Genomic DNA, 24177 nt, shown 5'->3' with positions numbered 1-24177 from the left:
ATTGGCCCACTTCCTAAAACTGTCTCACCCCAAACTTTTCTCTGCATCAATTTTAGAAAACTAATACCCTGAATATACAAATCTGGGCATCTTGGCAACATTTTCTACAAAGCATAAAGGCTATTAAAATTTCTTGTCTTTCCCAGCTGAAATGCATTGAGTATTTTCCATGTGGTTGCAAATGGGAGCTATTCACAGCAGTGGGAGACACTGAACCTGTTACATTCTGAAATAAAAGCAAAGACACAAAGGAGAGAAAAAACATATATTCGATAGGAAAATGGGCTGAGAAGTATAAAAGAGAGAGATTTCTAACAAAGAACAAGTCATACATAAAAACATTGACTTCTACTGGAAAGACATGTGAATGTAAACATTTGCATTAAATCTAAACTTAATTTAGATCTAAATTAATCTGAGCTTCAGCCATTCACGTTTTGTCTGGAGTGCTTTCTTTAAAGTCACTTTGCATGAGAAAAAAAAATTCACAGTCTAAAACCTACATATCACCCTTTCTAACTACTTGTCTGGAAAGCAAATTCAGTGGTGGAAATAATAATAGTAATAATAATAATAATAATAATAATTATAAAAATAAAATTCCATATCAACACTTTGGTACATTTGTTTTGTACAACCAGTGAATGTAAAGTAGTAAGACTTCAACAAGAGTCTCAGTAATATTTCATCCAGCTTTAAAATTATATTTTCAGGGTGGATTTCCTCGAGTTTTTACACTTTTGACATCATCACCATATCTGCATAGGAGAGAAGGACAAAATGATGCCTAACTGGTTCTGCTTATGGGGGAAGAGAGCACCAGAAAAAAGGGCAGAGGGCTCCATGTACCTTTAACAAAGCATATGGAGGTGCAAGAGGGACTCACTTCAAAAGGATGCCACAATTGCTGGTGCTCGCAGATGTTTACTTTATAACATCTGGCCTCCAAAATCAGGCTGCAAAGCAGATGATACCAAAATACAGTCATGATCTCACACCTCACTCCATCTCAGAGAAAACCTGAAAAGCTCTAACTTTAGGTACATCTATCCATAGCTAGATATGCACCCACTGGCACATCAGTGGAGGTTTGGTGATTAAAATTGTATCACCAGGGCAAACACTTCAAAAATTTAAAGTACAGGAACAAAGTAGTTCTGGGACATGTAATCCCTTCAGAGGATTCAAAATCTGTAAACTCACAAGGACCAACCTTCCAAAATCTGCATAAGTTTTGGTTTCTTAAGTGTTAGTTTTATAATAATTCTTACAATAACTCTTAACAAAATAGCAACATACAATAAAGGCGTCAGTGGATGGCCTAGCAAATACTCAATATAGCAAAGCTTCTAAGCTACTGGTCAGACCAGAAAAGTTGTGAGCAAAAGCAAATTCTACTTAACAGATTTTAGAGGTCTCTGTGAAACATTCTCTGACTGCTGTCAGGTTTTGTGAAATGTTATTTTTACTACCAACTGTGTACACCAGAAAAGGCACCTCAAACAGGAAGCAAATGTCACCGCCGAACCTAACATGAACGATTTTATGATCCAAACATCTGGAATTTTTACAAGGGAGAAACCTATTCAGTATTTAAAATTTACTCAAATTCACCTTATATCTTCTAGAATTTGAGCGAATCACATTGCTAGTGAGCCTTTACAGCTACTGTTACTTGCTCTTTATAGAAAAATATTTACGTGTTAGTGGCCACATCTTCAATCCACTGAAGAGTGAAATGCACTCCCTCTTTTCTTCTTCCTGTGCTCCTCAGCCCACCCTCATATTCCACTTCTATAGTGGCAGGGAAAATTTGGGCTCTTCATGAACCTGAATTAAAGAACTAGTCATGTCAAGAACTCTAAGAAGCCAAAATTTCTGAGGAAAGAAAGGCCAGCATTTCAGGGGAAAAACACATGGGAATCCCAAGAATAGTCCACAAATGTCAAAGGAAATCCCTCATGCCACTGAGGTTGGATGTGCAGATAGACAGAGAAGAGATATTTATTTTATACATCCCAGTTTTCCACCTCTTTCCATGGACAAAGATTACCAGGTCAAAGTCCCTGCACTAGGTAAGCCCCACCACCCAATATACACTGCAGTTGTGAAAGAGAAGCAGTATTCAAACTGCTCAAGAACTTCTCTCTCAAATATTAAAAACTGGCCACACTCTAGAGTAAGGGGAAAAAAACCCTACCTAAAAAACAAACAAACAAGCCTCTTAAAAACTACTTATATACAAAAAAGAAAAGGAGAAGCAGCAACCTTACAGGTTATTAATCTGACTTATTTTCTCATGGGGCATTAGTTTCACATTACTTGAGATTTTAAAGCAGTTTCTAGCCTTAAATAAATACTGCTCAAGTCAAAATTATGTACAGAATTAAGGATTAGCTCACGAGAGAGACTATAGACATTGAGTAGATTTTTTCCCATTAGTGCCTCATAACACAGCAATTGTTGAATTAGTAATACATTTGTCAAACCTAGTAAGCAATTACAGTTAATACATATAAAACAAATTACTGCTCCATTTCAGCATGTGAATAGCAAAAGTTTGGCATGAGGTTCTAATTATCTACTTAATCTGAGTCATGCCAAAACCAGTGGGACCAATCATATCTTAACTCCTAATGTGACCCTGCTGAATCCAGCTTCCCTGCATCACAGCACCAGTCCTAAAAGCAGAGTGTCCAGCAGGACTCGTCCGGGTGCAGCAGCCGACCTGCAGGCACCAAAAGTCACAGGGCAAGGGTGGGAGCTGCCAGATGAGGGCAAATGCAACAAGCCAGCTCAAGCAATTCCTCTGAGGGGGGTCAAACCTCGACGAGGAATAACTAATGGCTTCTTTTCTACACCACGGTGAAGAAACAAATACGTACACTATGTCAAAAATAATAGCCCCTACTCCGTACAGAAAAACCTGGCACAAACAAGCGACTTGGGGTTGATAGGTTTTTGCACATGAACTATGGAACCTGAAAGATGCTAGACAGCCCGACCTCCTACTGGCTCTCTTTTGGCAGTGAAACAGAGACGGGCTGACACTGGAGATAGGTTTTTTTAAAAATCCTGTTAAATAATTCAGGGCTTTATCTCTTGCACAGCTGCTCTTAGCAGTTTCCTTGGAGTGATGTGGGAGCTGCGAGCAGAATTATCTCTTAGCTTTGAGAGCTGCATGTAACTTCCTATTACATTGTACACTGAAAAGTATGCACTAAACCAATACAGATACTGAATTTCACAGGAGACAATGAAAAATTAAAAGTATTAAAAGGAAAATAAAGAGTCGTTTTAATGTGTTGCCATCTCACATGTCAAAAGGAAGCCAAGAAACAAATTCTGCACTTTGATTTATTAACAAGCTCATCAGAGATCTAAACCATTGCTCTTAAGATATCTCATATTTTGTTCATTCCTATGCCAAGAATTCAATTCTCTCAATTTTCTTCTTAAATTCAAGGAAAATATCTTTCCTGGGGGATTTGCTGGCACCAGCACTGTCTAAGGGCCAGGAAACGGTGGGATCCAGCTGAGCTGAGGGCTGTGTAAAAACACAAAAGTACACAGTGATTGCTTTGAAAAATGCAATCCAGACAGGAAACAAAAACTGGAGGAAATGCTAAAATTCAGTATATCAGGAAAGGCTAAGAGAAAGGAGTCTGTAGGCTATATTGAGCTGGGACACAACACTGAATCATGATGCTCAGTAAAGTGCTTCTGCAGGTTCTCATCTCTCCTCAGATGGGAAGAAGTTTCTCTTTTGGTAGCTCGTAAGTGACAGAGATGCTGTCCATTTCCTCTTGTATCAGGCCCAACAAAGGCACACATTTCTCAAATCCTCTCTCTTATTCTTTCCTCGTTGAAGTTGGCCTAACAGAATGGCTGTAGATGATGTCTGGTCTGTGTCCTGCAGAAGCTCCTCCAGAAGCTCAAACCTCTAAAGTGAGAAAATTAACAAGTAATGACTTCTTGATTTACTGCATATCACATCTCTCCCTCTGCCCATGCTATTTTCCCCATTAGTATTGGAAGTCCCTGAAGAAGAGAAATTTTTTCACTGCTCTTTCCAAGTGCCTTCAAACCTGACATTTAGAAGCTCTCTGTACACCTAAAATATTGGAAATGTCCTTAGAGACTTTGGAACGAGACCCTGGGAGAAGAGCGGATTTGCCAAGTAGTGGTATCTGGACTGTAAGGCTATGAGACTAAACATCTTTTTATTTATTTTATTTTCAAGAGATTCTTTCAGTATCAACAGATAGGGGCCACAAAAATACTCAGGTCAAATGTTTATGTGACAAACAGGCTAGCAATAGCATTTGCATTTCTGCAAGAAGTGTTCATATTGGGAGACCTCCTGCTGATGTCAGGAAGCAGGATCCAGGAATCCTAGGTAGAAATGGAAGCAAAGGGAGAAAAATAAGGTACCCTATTACTGCAACAAGCCAAAGGATGAGGGAGGGTGTACACGGGATACATTTGTCACTGCAAGAGGAAATGCACTTCAGAAGAAACCCAAATACAGCAAGAGAAGATATGTTGGGCTAATTGGACATAGATGGCAGCTAATGAATGCCATCTGCCAGTGGAGGCTGCCTTATGTTTGGCACACAAATAAAACAACTGGTCAGTTTAGCAAATTACATTAAATGACAAGTAGTGATAACGGTATAATAATACACAAAAGGAAGTGATTTTACAGATAGAAAAGGAAACAGATCCTGATGTAGTCTGTACATCCTCTTACATCTCTCACTGCACTGCCTACAGTGAATGAACACGGATGTGGAAAACACTCCTCTGTCAAGGTTTGTACCCAATAAAAGCCAAATAAGCTGAGAAAGGACAATTCACTGCCTTTACTGAGGAACTGGAAAATGACCCCGGTGAAAGAGGAAGCTCCTGTTTAGGAACAAGCAGAATCTACATCAGAAGCACATTAAATCCACAGCTGAGGACACCAGCAGGTAGATACATATTTCAGATAAAACTCTATAATATTTATTCAAGTCATTAAATGTTTACATAAATGGTACCCTACTGCTTGGTTTTTTTATGTATCACCATAAGTCTTTTGGAGTCTTACTTCCTATTAGACTTTTGCACTGGTGGAATACTGTACTTTCTACCAGAAAACAACCACTGAGCAAGACAGAGAATCAGGACATGATAAACTGAAGAGGAGGTCTCCAAGAAGGCCCCTGAAGTAGCTCTCTGAAATCTGCTCCTGCAGGGACCAATAGAAGCATCAGGATAAGGAAACACATTAGAAAGTAGATCACTGGCTCATTAACTTTGTTTTAGTAAGAAATGAACACTCACATGCAGAAAAGTTTCCTACCAAGGGCTGTCAGGCAAGATATGCTCAAGGGTAGGTGGTTGGTGGACCACAATATGTAAAAGCTGTCTATGCAAGGAAACTCGAAAACCATCTTTGTATTGCAGCAACTGCTCAATCTCTTGTGCACCAAGGAGATTTAACTCTCCATGGTCAAAGCACATCAATCTTGAATTCAATGTGTTCCTCCACCACTTGGACGTGTCTGCACAGCCATGATGACATTTGCTGACAAAATCCAGTCTAAGTTCTTATGAGCTGGGATAACTACATAAGACCTGATCCTGGTCCTTCTTCATGTCATTTGTGTAAGACGGTATTAGACTTTTGCATCTGAACAGAGTTTAGTTATCACTCTGTTAAAATAAACCTTCAAATAATGATTTCAAGTTGTTATTTGAGGAGGGATTTCAACCTCATCTTCATCTGTCCACACTGGGTGCAGTGTTTTAGAACTTCCATGCAGGTACTATAGATATCAACACAGGCCTGATAGCAAGGAAGTTGAATTGTCACAAACCCCAAGAACCAGAATAACAAATCGGTATATCTTGACTGAATGCCAGTGTTTAAACAGAAAAGCCACATTAAATTCCCAAGACTGAGCAACAGCAGAGACAGACCAGTCACAGAGGTCTCCCAAAATAGCAAAGGGTAGATGGAGCCACACAAATGCTTCTAACATAAGGTACTTTCAGTGTGCAACAAATATAATGAAGTTTAAAAGAGAAGCATCAGGTGGGATACTGTCACACCAATTAAAACAAATGTCCAAGTGAAATGTATGTGAACATATGAAAACATGAAATATATGTGAACATATGTAAACATATGTGAATTCTGTTCATTTCAAAGTCATGATTATTTGACTCTACACAAAGAGGCACAAGATTTCCAGTTAGAGAGATCATTCAAAGCCTAGCCAAACACTGGGAAATATACAGAAAGATTATGACCTAACTATCCACATCCTGGACTAAGAATTTCAAACAAAAAAAAAAAATCTACTCACATTGTTTTTTATGCTGAAATATTACCTAACTTTTTTCCATTTCTGAGTTCCAAAATATACTAATGTTCTTCATAGGAATACATTATTTATTTCATTTTAACAGCTTTCATATACAATCTCCAACTGAGGAAGGAATAATGAGCAAACACATGTTAGGATAAAGTATCTAAAGAGCAGGGTGCTCCTGATGGGTTTGATTTACATCTGAATGGATTTAGCATCAGCATTTGGAAATTGCACAGTCTACATTCCCCTCTCCAAACCCAAAATTTTCAGCTCATAAACCTTTTTGAGATTTATAACAGCTTGCTGAACAGTGTCTTCTGCATCCCATATGCTAGGGGGATGGGTTTTATTAATATTAATACAAAATTACAAAAGCCAAATTTTGTGGTCATTGACCCAAATATAGAGGATACTACCTCAGAATCAAATAGAGCCAAAAAAAGGTACAACTCCAAGGTGAAAGTAGGCATTTGTACCACAAACAGTAACATAAACAAAAAAAAACCCTCTATAAACATGAGATCACTTTGGCAGTGGTCCTAACTCAGAGAAGAGAGCACAACGGTGAAAGTTTTAGAGATGAATGCAGTCACTGTGTGACATGTACAAGACAGAGAGGGAAGGGAAGCAGAGCAAGTGAGAAATATTTATCCCATTTTCCATAATCTGGTACACTTTTCTTTTATCTTAAATATCAAAATCCTATTGACAAATCCTGGGAGACACAGCATAACATCATGGAAGCCACATATTTAACCTTTATTTATCCTCAGAACTAGATCTTACACCTTTTCCCAAGTGAGAACAGAATGCCTTATGTTTTGATTGCTTTTGCTAATGCTCTTTGTACAACGTGGGCAAACACCCAGCTAAGCCTTGAATCCCACTCCACAGAACAGCCTAACAGTGCACATTCTACCTGCTCATGTAAAAGAGGACTGCTGTTACATACATAAAAGATAGAGAGAGGGAAAAAAAGAGGAAAAATTTAATGCATTTAGGAAACAGGGAGCTAACCTGTAAGCAGTTCTCTCTCGCTAACACAGCACTAGTGTTACATCATCACAGTGTGTTGCTGTAGCACCAACAATGATATACACAGCATCACTTTTATGACTTTCAGGACATGTCAGTCCCTGCTAAAGAAATCTTTATTTAAAATTAAATATTCTTTACATAAATCAATATCCTAGTAAAGTGTAAATATTTAATGGTGTTTACAATATATGAATAAGTGACTTTTACGTTGTTAGCACTCAGTATTTCCAAAATAAAAAACCTGATATTTCAACCAAGTTTTGATAAGTCCCTGAAATCAAGAGCTGCCACTACCTGAAATGTAAAATCTTCTGCTTTTCTTGGAGAAAATTACATAGCAAAACACAGAAGCTGATTATTGCCTTTTTGACTAAATACATCAGCCACCAATAAAATACAATATTTATGGCCAATTCCTGCAGCTGCTGTTATAGAACATTTCACTCTTTAGCTAAAAAAAAAAAAAAAAAGTGACAGGAACTGTGAAAGATGAAGGGAAATGTGATAGCATTTTCTTATTGTTATCCAGAATGACACAGAATAGATATGGAAACCCATCTTTGACTTTTTCCAGATGTTCATGGAACTGTATCAGCATTCCAGCTTTGTTTTATGTGGATATGTATTCTGTGAACTTCCTTGCTCAGGATTTTCCTTTTTACCATATATGAGAGAATTCTGACAATGTTTCAGTGGGGATATGAAAAGTCATAAAAACAATTTCAAAATTCATGTTTCATAGGTATTGTGTAATCTAACTTGTGGAAAAGCTGTTGAGAGAACAGGATTGTAATGAGCAGGTGGTATTTCACTCTCAAGGCAGTGCAGTTTCATGACCTGGAATTTATTTTGGTTAGACACCTTCATAAAATTATGATATGATGAGAGTATGGTAGCAGAAGAGGGGTACAGTCTTGCACAGCTGAAGAACTGGTACACCTGGCAGAACCATGGCTCACATCTACATGCCAGCAAGACAAACCCAATCTCTGCCAATTCCCAGAAGTTTTCATTTAAAAGTTGCATAAAATTCTTAATGACACTTAGAAGTAGTACTGGGAGTTGAAGGTTTTATTTAATCCAGTGCTGTGGCTAAAAAATAATTTATATATGTTGATTCCCTCCTCCAAATCTTGATGAGGCAACAACTACATGAGTAGAAGCCTCGGGGATTTCAGAAAAGCAAGTCCACTATGGACTCTGAACATCCATGTCTGTGTGCTGACCTTCCCCTCTGCTGTCATGCATCCTTTCCTCCTGCGTATTTCCTGAGCATCTGACCAAGAAGTGCAAGTTCAAAAGAAGTGCAAGTTCAACAAATCACTCTTGCTCACTATCTCCATTCTGCAGAAAACAGTTATTTACTGTGTGACCAATCTATGCACTGTGGATAACACTAACTAACATTATTTCCATTTTGTTAATAAGACCCCTGGCTTTTTTTTCTTTTCTTTTTTTTTTTTTAGATCTCAAAGTACTACATCCCCTGTAATCTTGCCTGGTTTGTGCAAGTTCTTAGAAGCCCCCTACTTGGAGTCAAAGAAGTTGAGCTTCTACACCATTGACCGCTAGAGCACATTTTCCTTCCTTATTGGTACTTCCAGCTTTCTAAACCTTGGACAATTTCATGGAATTTTATTATTGAAAAAACGGTGCTGAAATGTCCTCTTCCCCCACTTAGCAAGGTTGTCTAATGGGGTAATTCAAACAGCCTGACTCCTGAAATTGCACAGGTTGCTGTGCAGTACTAAAACTTAATAATCACAAAAAGTTCCTGCTGTAATGAATGAGGTCCCTCAAGATGAAAATGTGCATGTGTGTTTATATAAACAAACTGAGCACAATCTGATAGCAGTTTAAAAGGCATCTCTTGTCCCTTTCACACAGCACTGATTGTTAGTGTTTCTGCCAGTCTTGTACTTTAGTCCTAGTCAAACATAAAACATCAGATAGCCAAGAATAAGGATAACTATGTAAATATTCATCTCTGAAATAATAAGAACTGGGACACCAATAAGTTTTACAAAGCTGGAATTGTTGCCAGCACAACAGCATCAGCTCCAATTATTTTTCATTCTTGCCATGTTTGTGTGGAATATCATAGAATCACAGATCCATAGAATCAATAAGGTTAGAAAAGACCTCTAAGATTACCAAGTCCAACCATCAACCCAGCACTGCCACCTTGTTGACCACCAAACCACATCTCACGTGCCGTATCCGCATGGTTTCTTTTAACTCTTCCAGGGATGGTGCTTATAGGACTTTCACCAATATGTCACTGCAATTCCACAAGTTTCACAGTGCAGCTGTGTTTAATTACCACTAGACCCCCACACCCTCCAGGTGTATGTAAGATTTTTTTAGGATTAAAATCCAGTTTGGCACTGCATTTTAATCCTAAAAATTAAGGACTGTATTTTTAAGAATGATGGTAATTTGCTAGACTCCACAATGGAGCCTATTCTGGGTGTAATTTGAGTCTTTTGACATGTCTACAGTGAAGATAAGAACACTAGTTCTCTCATGAAACATTACATTATTTGCAGACAAACCTGTGGGGTCTAGAAAAAGCAGGAATTTCCTGGAACCTGCTGTGTAGCCAGCTGTGGCATCACCAACAAACCACACGGACACGATCCAATGGCGAGGTCAAACTCAGCTGGCTCTAAAGGATGAGTTAAAAATCATCCTTTTGCATTTCACCATTCTAAATTTTTGTGCCTAAAAGAATTTGTGTGCCACAATGAAAAACAATTTGCTATTTATTTTTTGATCATAGTGACTGTAGGTAAGGTGATATATGAACAAAAGAGGATAAAATGCTATCAGTTCTTATCACTGTGTGCTCCGTATTGAGGGCTGGCTATCTTCTTTTAAAATGCAGGACTATGTACTTAAATACACAATTATACTGGTATTAATTACTAATTAATGTACTCTGAACTACATTACCCCTGATTTCCTTCAGGAACTACTTCCATTTACTGTTCTACACCCCAAAAAGCTTGGTAAAGCTTTTGACAGCTATTGGCTGGAGTGCTTGATTTTGAGTGTTTCACACTACTTCAGAGTGAAAACTGTGTTTAACTTGGTTTCAGTTTTAAAATCTACATTTGATGATATTTGATGACAGCTGAAAATCAAGTTAATTCTCTTAATTGCTTTGAAAGCTACTGTTCTACTCTCCCTATTTCTAGACATGTAAAAATAGCATTACAGTTTTTTCATTAAATATTTTTCATTTACTACACATTTCACCGATGCTATTGAAAATCTTTCTGTTTTAGTCTAGGTGATGACTATAACATCTCTGAAATTCAGTTTCTTGATAGCTTTAAAAAAGTCCCTAAAGAAATGTAGTAGGATAAAATTCAGTAGCAAACACCATACATATGGATCCATATATGTATATGTTCCAGACATAGATACCAGCAAAAATGCAAGAGTTGAAATGAAACAAAAGACAGATGTTTACAACTTTGGAAATCAAGTCTATCCTTCAAAATTCAGAGCTCTCCTCCTTCCAAATATGTAAAGGATACTTTTCCATCCTTTGTGAGTGTTTCGGAATTGTTCTTCATTATTTTGCTCTGTGTTAAGAGCAAGCATGACAGATGTGCTGCACATTGTGTATGCAAAAGGTATAAGGCACAGCACTTTCTGGCATCCTGTGTGGTTACTGATTTAGACTCCTATATCTGGCAGAACTTGGAGAGAATTTTAAGACAGCCTTTCCATTTGGAAGTAAACTGAAAGCACGCAAGTTCTGATTGTATTTGACCCAAGATTATGCCTATGTTCTAAAACAGTGATGCAGGAGAGCCCACCAAAGCATTTCAAGTCCAACCCCATGAAGAAAACTTTTTTTTCCTGATGGCTCCAAGCCGTATTCATGTAAGCGACGCTTTCTGCTTTGTTTTACAGGGGATTTATTTTACATCACAGCTTCCATGAGCGGCTCACTAAACTCAGCCCTTTCAGTTCAAGGTTAACCTCAACTCAAGACCTTGTTTTCGTCCAGAGCAGCCTCCAGCCCATACTGCCCAGGGAAGCCCACCCACTGGGGTGGTGCACTGCTGGGGATGGCCCACCAGAGCTGCCACCCCCAGACACAATACCTCACCTGTCCTTGCAGCTGAGATGGCCAACCAGTGGTCCAACCGTGGCAGACTGGCTGCAGTGAGCAGCCGTCATCATCTCAATTCAGATTTGCTGTTTGCCTCCCAGCTGAGACAGAGGTCATGCTGATGCCATGAATCACCAAGAGGTGCAGAAGGATCAAGCCCAAGGGCTCTGACCCAGGGACCAACTCCTCCCAATTGCAATGTGGGTACAAACACATGCAAAGGTTCACAGCATGACACTAATTAATCAGGTTTTCTAAAAACACTCAACACAATTACATGATGAAGAGCAATCCATAATGATGTAAACAGCCAAACAGAAGAGACAGATCCTCAGAAATAAAGTGAAATATTTATTCTCAGTGGAAAGTATTTGTCTAAACAGCGTCCAACACACAAATATATAGTTTCCTACTCCCGAATAGTAATTCTACAGTAAGACTCCCCAGTAAAATATTTATGTTACAGTGATTTGAATGATCAACAAGGGAACATTTCAACATGGTCCCTACACCAGCCCAGAGATGCTGGTTGCTAAAGCTCTGTAGTGCTGTCCTTACATACCCCATTCTGCTACAGCCAAACATTGCCAATGAGCCATGATAACCTGGGGTCAGAGTAAGGGTCTGACCCCATAGACAAGATTTTTCACTGTCTGAGCAGCCTGTTTCTGATTTTCCTGGTCTCCAAGAACTTTTCACAATATAGAAAACAGGTTTTGTAGTAACTTGGAACTTAAAAGCAGTTGGCAATGTACACTGTCTGATAAGCTTTTCATACAAAGGTTAAACATACAGGGGACAAGCAAGCCAGTGGCTACTTACAAAAATGTAGAAGGCTCCTCTGCACATTTCCTTCTTAATATACTAACAGCACTAACCCCGAGTATAAATCAACAGTTACTCTCTTCTGCTTTTATTTCCTTCACACATATGTTCTGCTCTCTTCTCGTCTATTCAAGTTTTATTGAGTGCCTTCTTCACAGCTGGCCTTGATTTCTTCCTTGTGTTTGCTACTTCTGCTTCTTCAAGAGAACAGAGGGAGACAAATACCAGCTGCTCTAGCTCTCCTACAAACAGCCCTAAAACAAGCTGACAGTAATGGTCACACTTTTATTCTACTACCCTGCAGTCATCCTAGCTAAAACCAGGACGCTAAAAAGAGAACTGTCCCAGTTTGCATCACAGTGTCAGCAGGTACACTGGGCGCTTCCTTGGGAATACATTCCAAAGTCCACCAGCTTCAGAAAGAAGCTGTACAGTCCCATGGGCCACCCAGCAGTTTCCCAAGTCTTTTCTCCAGTGCAATTCTGACTGTCAAAAGCACAAACTGTGAGTGGCAGTGAGAAGGATCACCTCCTACTTCAGGTTCTCTTGAACGGTGAAATGCAAGCGAGTAAGCCAACATTATTACAGCAGAATCACACACATTATACAAAGGAGTTATGTATCATGCCTCAAAGTGACTCTAAAATACTGCTCAGCTTTCACATGGCAGCTTGTGAGTCCAGAAATAAAGAGTCCATAAGTACAATGAACACCAACTTCCCAAACTGCTAAGCACTAACACTGAGCAGGAAATGAAGCATATTAAGGAAATTATCATACCTGCCTAAGAAGCAATTACAGAAGCTTCTGTTTCCCCAGTCATAAATTTTCTGGCTACATAAAGCCACACAGAAAGTGTTGGAGAAATGTTGACATCCAATGTGCACTGAATTAAAGAAAATTAACTTTCATGTGTAGAATAAGCTATTGTTGCAAGTTTCTGTTGAGACAAAAAAGGCATGCTAACACCTTTGACTAATTAAAAGTTTCTCAAAGGTTGTATTCCACATGTTAAACATTCTTGACTCTTGGAAACATTGAAGTGACAGTCAGAAATGGCCATTGGTAATACTGTACAATCACACACCTTTCTAGGACCCAATATAATGACTGTATTTTTGCCACCGCATCTGGATCTCACTGCAGTTTTTTTATAGCTAAGCACTTCATGACTCCACAGAGAAGTTCTTTCTTACATATTTCTCGACTCAGACACTGCACATCACCTATGCAAGAAACAGTACATGATGAAACCAGACTGTGATAGGAACTATTATTTCCTTAAAGTCATGTCTCCTGCCTTTCTTCACTTCTTAGGTTTTCAGAGGTACTTCCCATGTGATTTAGTACAACAATCCGTGTATGCACCACTTGTACTAATCTCTGCTGAATTTCCTGTCTCTCAGTGGAGATCAGGACAAATGGCCATTCACTGCTTTTTAGCTCATTATTCTGCAGGCATAGTGGCTGACAGGGAAGCTCTGAAGAACTCCTATTCTCCTTATTCTGTAAACTGTGGTATCCCCATAAGCCCCCAGCCACCCAGCCAACTCTTGTTGCAGGTTGTGGGGTACAAACAACATAAGAGGAAAAGCTTCTTCTTAGAGGAATTTATAAGCTAAGTCAAAGAAGGGTTTTTTTTCAATCCACATGGCACTGGGTAGATGTAGGTATCACCAAGAGACAGTCTTAACTGCTTTGGATAAGAAGGACAATATCCATATATTGACTTTTAATAAAGAATTTTTCACAGTTAGCTTTGATTTTTATAAAACTCTATTAACCAGCATTCTGGAAACATTTTCAGCTTCTCATGTGGTGAGGCTTTAGTACCCTGCTAGTAATATAAGCAATGAAGCTTCACACAGTTTGGTGAGGACATACCACAAAGCCAAAACACAAGAAGTAACTGACTGTCTTAGTTTTGCTGGGATAGAGTTAATTTCCTTCCTAATAGTTGGTACAGTGCTGTGTTTTGGGTTTATTATGAGAATAATGTTGATAACACACTGATGTTTTGGTAGTTGCTAAGTAGTGCTTACCCTAAATCAAGGACCTTTCAGTGTCTCATGCTCTGCCAATGAGGAGATCCACAAGAAGCTGGGAGGGAGCATGGCCAGAACAGCTGACCCGAGCTGACCACAGGGATATTCCATACCCTAGAATGTCCTGCCCAGTATATACACTGGGGAGTTGGCTGGAAGGCACTGTCTGCTGCTCGGGGACAGGCTGAGCACTGGTCAGCAGGTGATGAGCAATTCTTTTTGTTACATTATTTTTGTTTTTGCTTTTTTTCAGTAAAAGTAGTAAAAGCAGCAGTAGTAGTAGTTTACTTACTTTAAATTATTAAACAGTTCTTACCTCAACCCATAAGCTTTGAGCTTTTTCCTACTTTCTTTCCTGATTCTCCTCCCCATCCCACTAGGAGGTAGGGGGAGGAAGCAGCTGTGTGGTACTTAGTTGCCATCTGGGGTTAAGTCACAACACTGATATCTCATAAAACCTGAACAAATAGTCCTTCCAGGTAACTGGCTGTCTGTACTGATTTAGCAATTAATAACGACTGTAGTTCAGGACTTCAAAAATATGTAGGCATCTAAATTCCATTAAAAATAGACTTTTCTATTATGGAATTTAGTATTATCAGCCTTGCTGGACAGCATGCAGAATCTGTATAATTTCTTCTATTAAAATGCTGGTGTAAAATTTGTTTTTCCCACTGAGGCACCACTCACCACTCTGGAACTTGTCTAGCTAAAGGTCTAGACAAAATTTGTACTATATTTTCTGTAACAGACATCACAGGCTTAGACAATGTTGAGTTTAAAATATATATCCTCTCAATGAAAGGATATCTATTTCAGATTCTTCTGCAGTGCTACTGCTGGTTGTTTCATCCTATAAAAATGTTGCTATACTGGATATTCCACAGTTGTTCCTGAAATACGAGTTAATTTCTGAACCTTCTTCTCTTGCCGCTTGTACAGAAACCACACGAGTACAATCTGATTATTTGAACAGTTTCTTAGATGTTTAAAGGCATTATTTTTTGCTCAGATTTTGGCCAAGATTGTAATCTTTGAGCTGACACACAAAAATATTACTAAAATGTAGCTGTCCTGCAAGACAATGCCCACTTTTAATGGAAAAATGTTGAAATATAGATTTCAGTAAGCAAAGAGTATGAGGCACATACAACTGAGGTGACTGAAGATCTCATAAATGTGCAGCTAAACCAGTTGTTTGGAAAGCACCTTGAGTATTTGCCTGGCAAATGTATTCATTGGGGAAGAATGAGCTGTTTTGCCTGGGGTGCAAGTGCTTGAGCATTCTTAATGAAGGTTACTGTTAGCTTTGATTTTGGTAAGCAGAACCATTGGAGAGGACATAGTGACTTTTACAGTATTGAAATGCTTACTTTGCCATGATGTCTGCTCAGAAGCTTCTTACAATAAACTAATTTTTCTTAATGCCATTTAGATTAATTTCATTTCATAAGAAGCAGTATTTTTGAAACTAAAATAATCAAGTTATCAAGACAACTAACAGTCAGGAAATTATTGGGATTTTTTTTTTCATAAAACAGTATTTCAAATTTCCAATCATTTCAAAATATGTGTTTTCAAGGCAGTCACCCAGGAAATGATGGGTCAAAACAGCCAACAAGGGGCCATGAGATACACTCAGACTCCAGGCAGGAGTTGGTATTTAAAAGACTGGCATGCATCTACCAGCTACCTTTGAAATAGAAATATGAAATTCTGTATGGAATCTTTTAAACTTTTTTCTCTTTATAAATAAAACCAGCATCTTTATTTCCATTGAGTTAATTAATCCAACAATAAACAACAACCTTTACCAAAGCAGTACTTTACAAAATTAGCACAACCTTAAAAGCATAGTCAGGAGGGTATAAAAGACATGAAATCTCACCAGGTATATAGGAAAGAGTAATTATTCATTCCTATGAAAGGTCAGCTGCAGTTCTGAGCCTGAGCTTTCAATAAATGGTGAAACATAATTTATTTGTACTGAGTATTGCTGCTTCCTAATATAACCAAATGCTTCAGGGACATGCTGGTAGTAATGCAAACACAGGATGGTCTTTTAAGCCAAGAAATCATTTCAAAATTTATCTAAAGTAGAAAGTTATTATGATTCCACAATGGTGGCATGCATTTGTTTGACATTCACCATGGCATACTAGGGACAGAGAGTTATCTGATTTTAGTTCCCATGATCTAACAGAGAAGCTATCTAGGCAACTGGGTGCTTTAAATCTCTTCTGCCTTTTTCTACACATAACCATTTTGTAAATAAATCACTCAAAGTAGGCACCATAAACAAATGTAAAGATTTGTAGAAAGTCTGTAGAAGGATTTCAAGGTATCTACTTCAATTCCATTGGTTCATTTATGTGATGTATAAGAAAAATATCCAGAAATACCTTAAATGCTCTTTTTGATATTCTAACAAACATTCACTACAAACTCAATTAGTGAGTAGTTGAAGTATTCTAAGTTGCATTTCTCATGAACAAAAATACTGTACTGGAAGAATAAGCATTTCAGTAGATTCATTCACAGAATCATTCACAGAAGTCAAGACCAAAAGATGATAGAGGAGCACAAAATAAGAAATGATGATCATCACTATAATGAGAAAGAAACCAGACTTATTCTAAAGGCTGACTAAACACAAGAAGATACAGAGTGTATACTTACAGAGTATTATAATGAGGAATAAGTGCACTAATTTATTGGAAGAAAAGTTTAAAATTAACATTGTGGAAAACATTCCTGTTGGTGGTTTTTGCCATTTTTAAAGATGTTTAAAACTAGTCCTAGGAAAGAACTATACTGTGCATAGTGGAGAATGCAACTATTTCCTAGTGATCTAATCTTCAATTGCCTGTCTCACGGATTTTATACTCAAGAGATGTTACCTAATCTAATAATCAGAATTTTATCCCATCAGAAATACAAACTCAATAACGAAATTCTATTACTGCATGAATATTGCTACATTTCGAAACCAGATTCTCTATTTTATGGAGATATCATCAGTGAAACAAGACTGATTACATAGCTCCTCATGGCTTAAGATTTGCCCAGCTCAACCTCTCTGTATCTATTCTTTTCCATTGTATATAAACTCTGATTTAAAAAAGAAACTATCTGGGAGGTATTCAATGTTAGTTCAACACACTGAGGTTGTGGCTAACCAGAAATCTTTCATTAAGCAAAATAAAGACTACTAACAGCAAAATTTTATTCATGCTAGGCAACACTCACAAGGCCCTCAAGAAACAAGAGCTTTCTCTGGCCAAATACTTTTAAACACTTCTATCAAAGCACCAATACAACTTAGAGAATGATGTAGCATTTTGTAGCCATCCTAAAAGAGAAGGTATATGAACTCTAAAGGAGGAAGGAGATGAAAAGGTAACAAACCAAAGAAGTTAAACATGCCAGGAATTATCCTAAACACTAACTATTAGCTGATTTTGAATTACATAAGTCCACGATAATAGCAGAATATTTTCAAATGAACCTGAAATTCTACATGGTTGGTTTGTGTTTGCAGATGGCCCAAATGAAACAGCTTCTAGATACAAAAGATAAAGGGATGGTTGTTCTCCACTTCCAAAATGGGACTATAACTGCACAAGGTTTAAGAGGTGATAGTCTGTATCACAACTCTAATTTAAACATTTTTCAAGTGTATCTGTTACCAAAATGAAAATATTATCAGAGGCTTTAATACAGAAGTGTGAAAACAAAAACTAAAACCGGAAAATGATCTTTTGATTCAGAAATTTGTCATTTGAAAATACTGAGACAAACTAACCTACACAATTTGAAGACAAAGGTATCCTCCCCCTCACCTATTTCTGAAATTGCCAGGAGTTAGATTAACTACACAAAGGCCTCTGCAACGCATCTTGTCCCAGACAACACCTCCCACTTTCATTATTGTTGGTATCAAACTTGCTAATGGTGCATTCAACTCCTGCATCCAGATGGGTGATAAATACATTGAACAGGACTGGCTTTAGAATTGAGGCCTGAGGGTCCTTTGGCCTCATTCACCACAACCCTTCCCTTTGAGCCCTGCCCTTCAGCCAGCTCATCAACCAAGCCCATCTTGAACCCAACTGGACAATTTCTCCAGGAGAACAGTATCAAAAGCCTTACTAAAATCTCGGAAAAATACATCCACCACCGTCCCTTCATCCAATGGGCAGATGACTTTACCATAGAAGGATATCAAATTTGGTAAACAGGAGTTGCCCTCTGTGAACCTGTGTTGACTGTGTCTGATGATTGCATTGTATTTTAAATGCCTTTCAGTAGTACCTAGTATAATCTTTCTAATACATTTTTTTCAGGAACTGAGGTTAGAATAACAGGTCTGTGAATTCCTGGGTCTTCCCTCATGGCCTTTTTGTAAATTGGAATAACAGTGTCTGGTTTCCAGTGAGCAAGGACCTCCCCAGACTCCCAAGACCTTTGGTAGATAATTAAGAGGTGTCCTGTCAAAACGTCCACTAGCTCCCTTTATGGTTTAATTTACTTAAACTTGGGGACATACTACAATTCCAGCAAAATCAAAGCAAATATTAAATCTAAAGGAAAACCCAAAAATTTATTTATCCAAAACCCTTTAAAGGTGTACTTGCAGAAGGACCCTATAAGAATGCCACTAGCAAACACAGAGACAGAACAATCTTGATAAATAAAACTATTCTGGGGAAAAAAATGGGCAAACATAAACTTGCACTATACTGTAATAATATTCACCCATATAAATATGGGATTGAAAAAAATGGTCTGTTTTGAAGAAAAGGATTTGTGGGTTTCAGTGAATCACAGATAAAGTGTGTGAGACCATTGCAAAAAGTACCATACAGTAATTCACAAATACGGAGTATGACTTGCAGACACGTGGGTAATTGCTACATTTCAGTATATGCTACTAAATTCTCATCTGAAATAGTGTCTAGCTTTGGAAACTGAGCTTCAAGAAACACCTGAAACACTTGGAGAAAACAGAAGTTGACCAACAACAATAAGAATCTCCTTTCTAGAAAATGTTATGCATGAAAAAAGTTTGAAGGGGCCGAGGTTGTGTAAATAGAAGAGAATGAGAGAAAAGAGTACATATGAAAAATATGACTGCAGCCTTCAAATACAAAATGGGTGACCATAAAGACTAATGGAAAGTTTTTCTTCATTTCCACATCAGGCTGAAGGATGAAGACAGGATATTTTGACTAATGGAAGAAAAATTTCCTTATGATAAGCATCAGAAAAGACTGTAGCTGTAAAAAAATGTTTTATTAATAGTGGATTTGGGTCTGGATAGAGAAAGAGAACACATCAGTCTTCCAGTCTACACTTCTGAACTTCTTATTGAGCAAAAAGAGTTGGATAAACATTAGCAGCAAGTCTAAAATGCAGATCATAACACTGTGCAGATGCCATGGACAAAGTGCTGTCATTTCTCCAGCTACAGCTTAGCCCACAGCTGCAGTCAGTTTTGTACAGCACTCTTCATATGGCTGGGGAATGGGAGATGCAGTGGGGTTGTGGCACCAAACTGTTACAAGCAGAAGTACTACCAAGGTGCTTTCTGGAGCAGGGATTCTGTCTTCTCCTCACCCACACAGTACCATCTAAGTTCTGGTGCCATTAAATGACAATAGTTGACCTTATTCCCTGATCTAGCAAATGCTTTGGCCTTTTCTAGCCCCTACATTCACAACAGTCTTTTAAGTTCTCCTTCAGCACCTTGGAGGTCCGGCATCCATAATGCCAGCACCAGATTCCCCTTTTTATTAGCTTCACCTGGATCTCACTGACTGAAGCCATAGCAGTAAACTAAATGGTGCCAGTTTACTCTGCAAACATATTCAGGCTTTGAAATTCAGCAACTGAATATTTCATGTTGCTAAACAGTTTAAAAACTCTTGGAACAACTTTGGTCAACCAGCTTCTCTCCTGAACAACATGGGGACAGTTTGGGTGTTCCTCTGGGACAAATAGCATTCCCAACAGGCAACTTCAAACCACCCTTTGCACTCAGGAGGCAAAAAGAGTTTAATGGTGAGTGTGGGAATGTCATGTCAAGTGGCCTTGGTATCAGAGAGCAATCTAATAACATTTAATGCACTCCTACAGCTATACCCACTGCCCTGTGAGGCCCCAAGTAAGGAGATTGTTACTAATGGCAGCTGGAAGAGGAGCTGTTACACTCAACATCTGTGAATAAACAGTCAAAAATGGCACATTTCACCTCGAAGGGTGGACTCTTCAGGATGAAATAATTATTTTAATTCCCCTGCAGACCCCAGTTACTACCATAAAAGGAGGAAAAAGTCAGTGGGTGCATCTCTGTCTTGGAATTCCCTACTCATATAAATGGTGTCTAGATTATGCAGTTACTCCAATCTAAGTAAAAATTGTAGTCCTTGTAGTCATAAGAATGTTAAACACATATAGGAAAACAACTAATCCAGCTCACTCAGTGAATGATACACATTTTTGAAAAAAAAAAAAGAAAGGATATTTTTAGAGTCTGAAGGCCTGATTTGAACTAACAAAGCCCAAGATATTCCAGGTAAAACTGGTATTTTATGAACACAGTCATGCTTTTTACTTTAGGAAATTGTTTAAGTTAAAGGAGAAATGGTAATGCTCACTTCAAGTTTCCTTAGGATTTTGTTACTTTAAGTCAAATCCTTTACTTCACATAAGGCTTCTTGTGTTGAATTGTAGTACAGCTGTTTACTCAAGTGGCAGCAGCATACATTGTGATAAATTAAATGGGCATTTATCAAAGGTAAGCTGACAGGTTTAAATGTTAAATGTAAGCACGGTAAGACAAATACAAATAGTTTCTACCTGGAGGTTACATATCTAAATCACTGGATAGATATTTTAATTAACTTCTGCACAATAAAAATGTTTGCTTTCTGAATTATTGAACAACATTTCCTGAGAGAGGAAGATACAAAATGTCATGTAATATATTTTAAGAAGAGCTTACACATAAATGAAAAATTAAAAATCCTTCCTCCCATAAACACAGGCAAGAAAGAGACAAATACTGTTTAGAAAAATAAGTTTTGGAATCAATATTTAAAGTTAAATTAAATGACAAACTAAAGAGGTTTATTCCAGAGAGATGCATAATACATAGACAGAAGGAGGTTTGTTACTTTATCTCATTTTACTCTTAATCCACTGAATTATGATCTAATGACACAAATGTGTAGTTTCCTAAGGTTCTGAGGTAATTTTGAGGAAGCCTAAAAGATGAAGACAAACAATAGTCAGTGGTAAACTCAAAGAAAATGCATCTCTGGTGGGAACAAAATAGTTTAAAATAAATATATATAATAGTTATATATACATTTCTCTTGTTTCTTAAACCTTTCTAGTCTTCCTGCCTTACTAATAGTAATTCTAAAGGTAAAAAGCAAGAGAACAAGAGCAAGCTGCAAACCCACAGGAGCGAGCACAAAGCTAAATGCCTTCTTATCAACCCTTCACCTTTCAAACCACTGAGGCATTTGGTCATTTAAAATGCTAATAAAAACTTAAATTTTTTACTCACAGTTAAAACCAGGTTCAATAGTTTTTCCAGCTTCAAGACTGTTTATTGTAATCTGAAAGATGATGTGCAGCAGCAGAAATGACAGACTGGTGAAACACAGAGATTTTAACAATCGTCCTGTATGCCCTAAAAGACAAAATATACATACATATACTTGGTGAATTTCCAAACACTGCTTAAAGATTTTCAGTATAAAACCATAAAATATCCTGACCAAGGATATTTCTACCAGTCAGTACCACATAAATCATGATTGTCCCCTATGGTTGATGTTATAGCAAAAATCACACTTTAAGTATAGTTTGTTTGAGTACTCTTTAATCACAAATCACAATGACTGCTATTGCCAATTTTTCCTTTTTTTTTTTTTTTTAATTAAAGAAAAAAGTTTTTTAAGTCTCCAGAGAGCAATTTTACATCAATAATAATGATATCACAATGCTTACCAACACATTACCTGGTATATAGACAAAATATGAATGATACTTCTTCTTTTGAGAAAATAAAAGCCTGTTAATCTTATTACTCTTTACAAAAATATTACATGGGAGGAAGCATAACAACATACAAACCTCAGTTTGGCTCAGGAGTACAGACATACTTTCAATGAATGCTTTGCTTTGTACTGACTGTACTCTTTCTCCTCCTTCAGAAGTTTTAAAAATAATTTTCAGTATACACTGAAGAACCCTGTGCCAGACACATTTGGTCATAGTCCCTCTGTGATTTACTGGATGTCTATTCAAAAGCCAATAGAAAATGTTTGATGAAGACTTAGAAATGCCTTATAAATCCTCTAGGAAACACTCAGCTTAATCATAGGCAGACAAACTTGCAAGGTATGAATAAATAAAGTAAACCATCAGTATTTCAGGAAATATGCATCTTCAAGACAAAATTGAATTGCTGATAAAATACAACATTAAACATCACCCTACCTGACCTATCTGCAGTAAAAGTTCTACTTCCAAAACATTTTATACCTAGATTTTATACCATCTGCTTCATGCATTTGAGGGTGGGTTTTTAATTTACAGATTAAAAAACAGCACTGCTGAAATTCTTATTCAAGTCTGTAAAAAAAGCCAAAGCTTTGGAGGACAGAACTAGCAGAGTATACCTGAGAAATGTTCACTCTATGTGCAGCTTGTTTTGTCCATACTTATCCTGCAAGCACCTGTTACGAACAACTACTAGAAAGATGATGGTTCACATTCTATATCTAGACAATAAGCCAGATTTTTATTTTAGATATTATAGTTCAAGCATGTCATCAATGGCCTAAATAGTAGTTTATAAAGCAAAGAATGAGATAAGCATGATTCAACAATTTTAGAAAGTAATAGACTATCTCCCTCCATCAGACTCCAAATTTTTGTCACAATAACACTATCTTGACTGCAAATTTTGAATACCAAATGTCTGTAATAAACTTCCCTTTTCTTTTTTTAAATACAGTAAACAATTAAAAAAAAAGCATTAAAATTTTAAGAATGAGCCCCTGTATAAGTTTTCTGCAATCTTAAAAGGAAGATACATTCACTAGATACATGCTTTGTATGATCTATTCCCTTGTCAACGGAGTTCACGCAGAAAGGAGATGACCTGGGTGAAGGAGCGTTACATCAAAAAGACTGGATATTAAAATATTTGGGCCACTTCTTGTTCTTCTTCTGCAGAAGAACAAAAAGTGGCCTGGTGTCCTGGCTTTGGACAACAACTTCTAAGCACTATAAAAGCAGAAACAATGGAATAGGTAATATTTTCAAAAGCTTTAGAAGAAGCAACATATGATAAGCTACACATTATTAAATAATTTGTTAGGTGTGATGTCTTATGTAAAATAGTCCAAGGACTGCTGCATTTTACAATTTTTTGCAAGCTTCAGTATTTGATGGCTCACTTGTTCATTGATCCTGTGCTCATGGTATTGTGAGCGCCGCCGCACGTTCAGAATATAACTAAATATAACTAAAAAATAACCTGTCTCAAAGCTGGAGACAAACAGTTTGACAATACAAATTTTGTGGACTTAAACAGTGTATCAAAATGTACAGATTTCAAAGACAGTCTGATGATTTATGAAGTTCTAAGTCACAAACTCTTCTCAGTGCTTGGGAGTTAACAATTCAATAGATATCAAGCAACAAATTTTTTCATATGGAAGGGGATTTTCTGGTAGAATTGTCCGAGTCAGCATCC

General features: G+C 37.5%; 1 protein-coding gene across 1 annotated transcript in view; it reads right to left on the bottom strand.

Annotated features, from left to right (window-relative positions):
- Nucleotides 1-24177, bottom strand: part of PIEZO2 (piezo type mechanosensitive ion channel component 2) — a gene marked incomplete at both ends in the record, with an annotated part of 288576 nt that overhangs the window by 163585 nt on the left and 100814 nt on the right. Inside the window, one exon of the mRNA XM_082284749.1 lies at nucleotides 21976-22101. Coding sequence (XP_082140875.1) covers nucleotides 21976-22101 — 126 coding nt within the window. The remainder of the gene's footprint in view (nucleotides 1-21975; nucleotides 22102-24177) is intronic.

Source organism: Coloeus monedula (genome assembly GCF_965178545.1).
Source record: "Coloeus monedula genome assembly, chromosome: 1".
In the NCBI taxonomy this organism is placed as follows: domain Eukaryota; kingdom Metazoa; phylum Chordata; class Aves; order Passeriformes; family Corvidae; genus Coloeus; species Coloeus monedula.
This window is presented reverse-complemented; position numbering and strand designations above follow the sequence as displayed.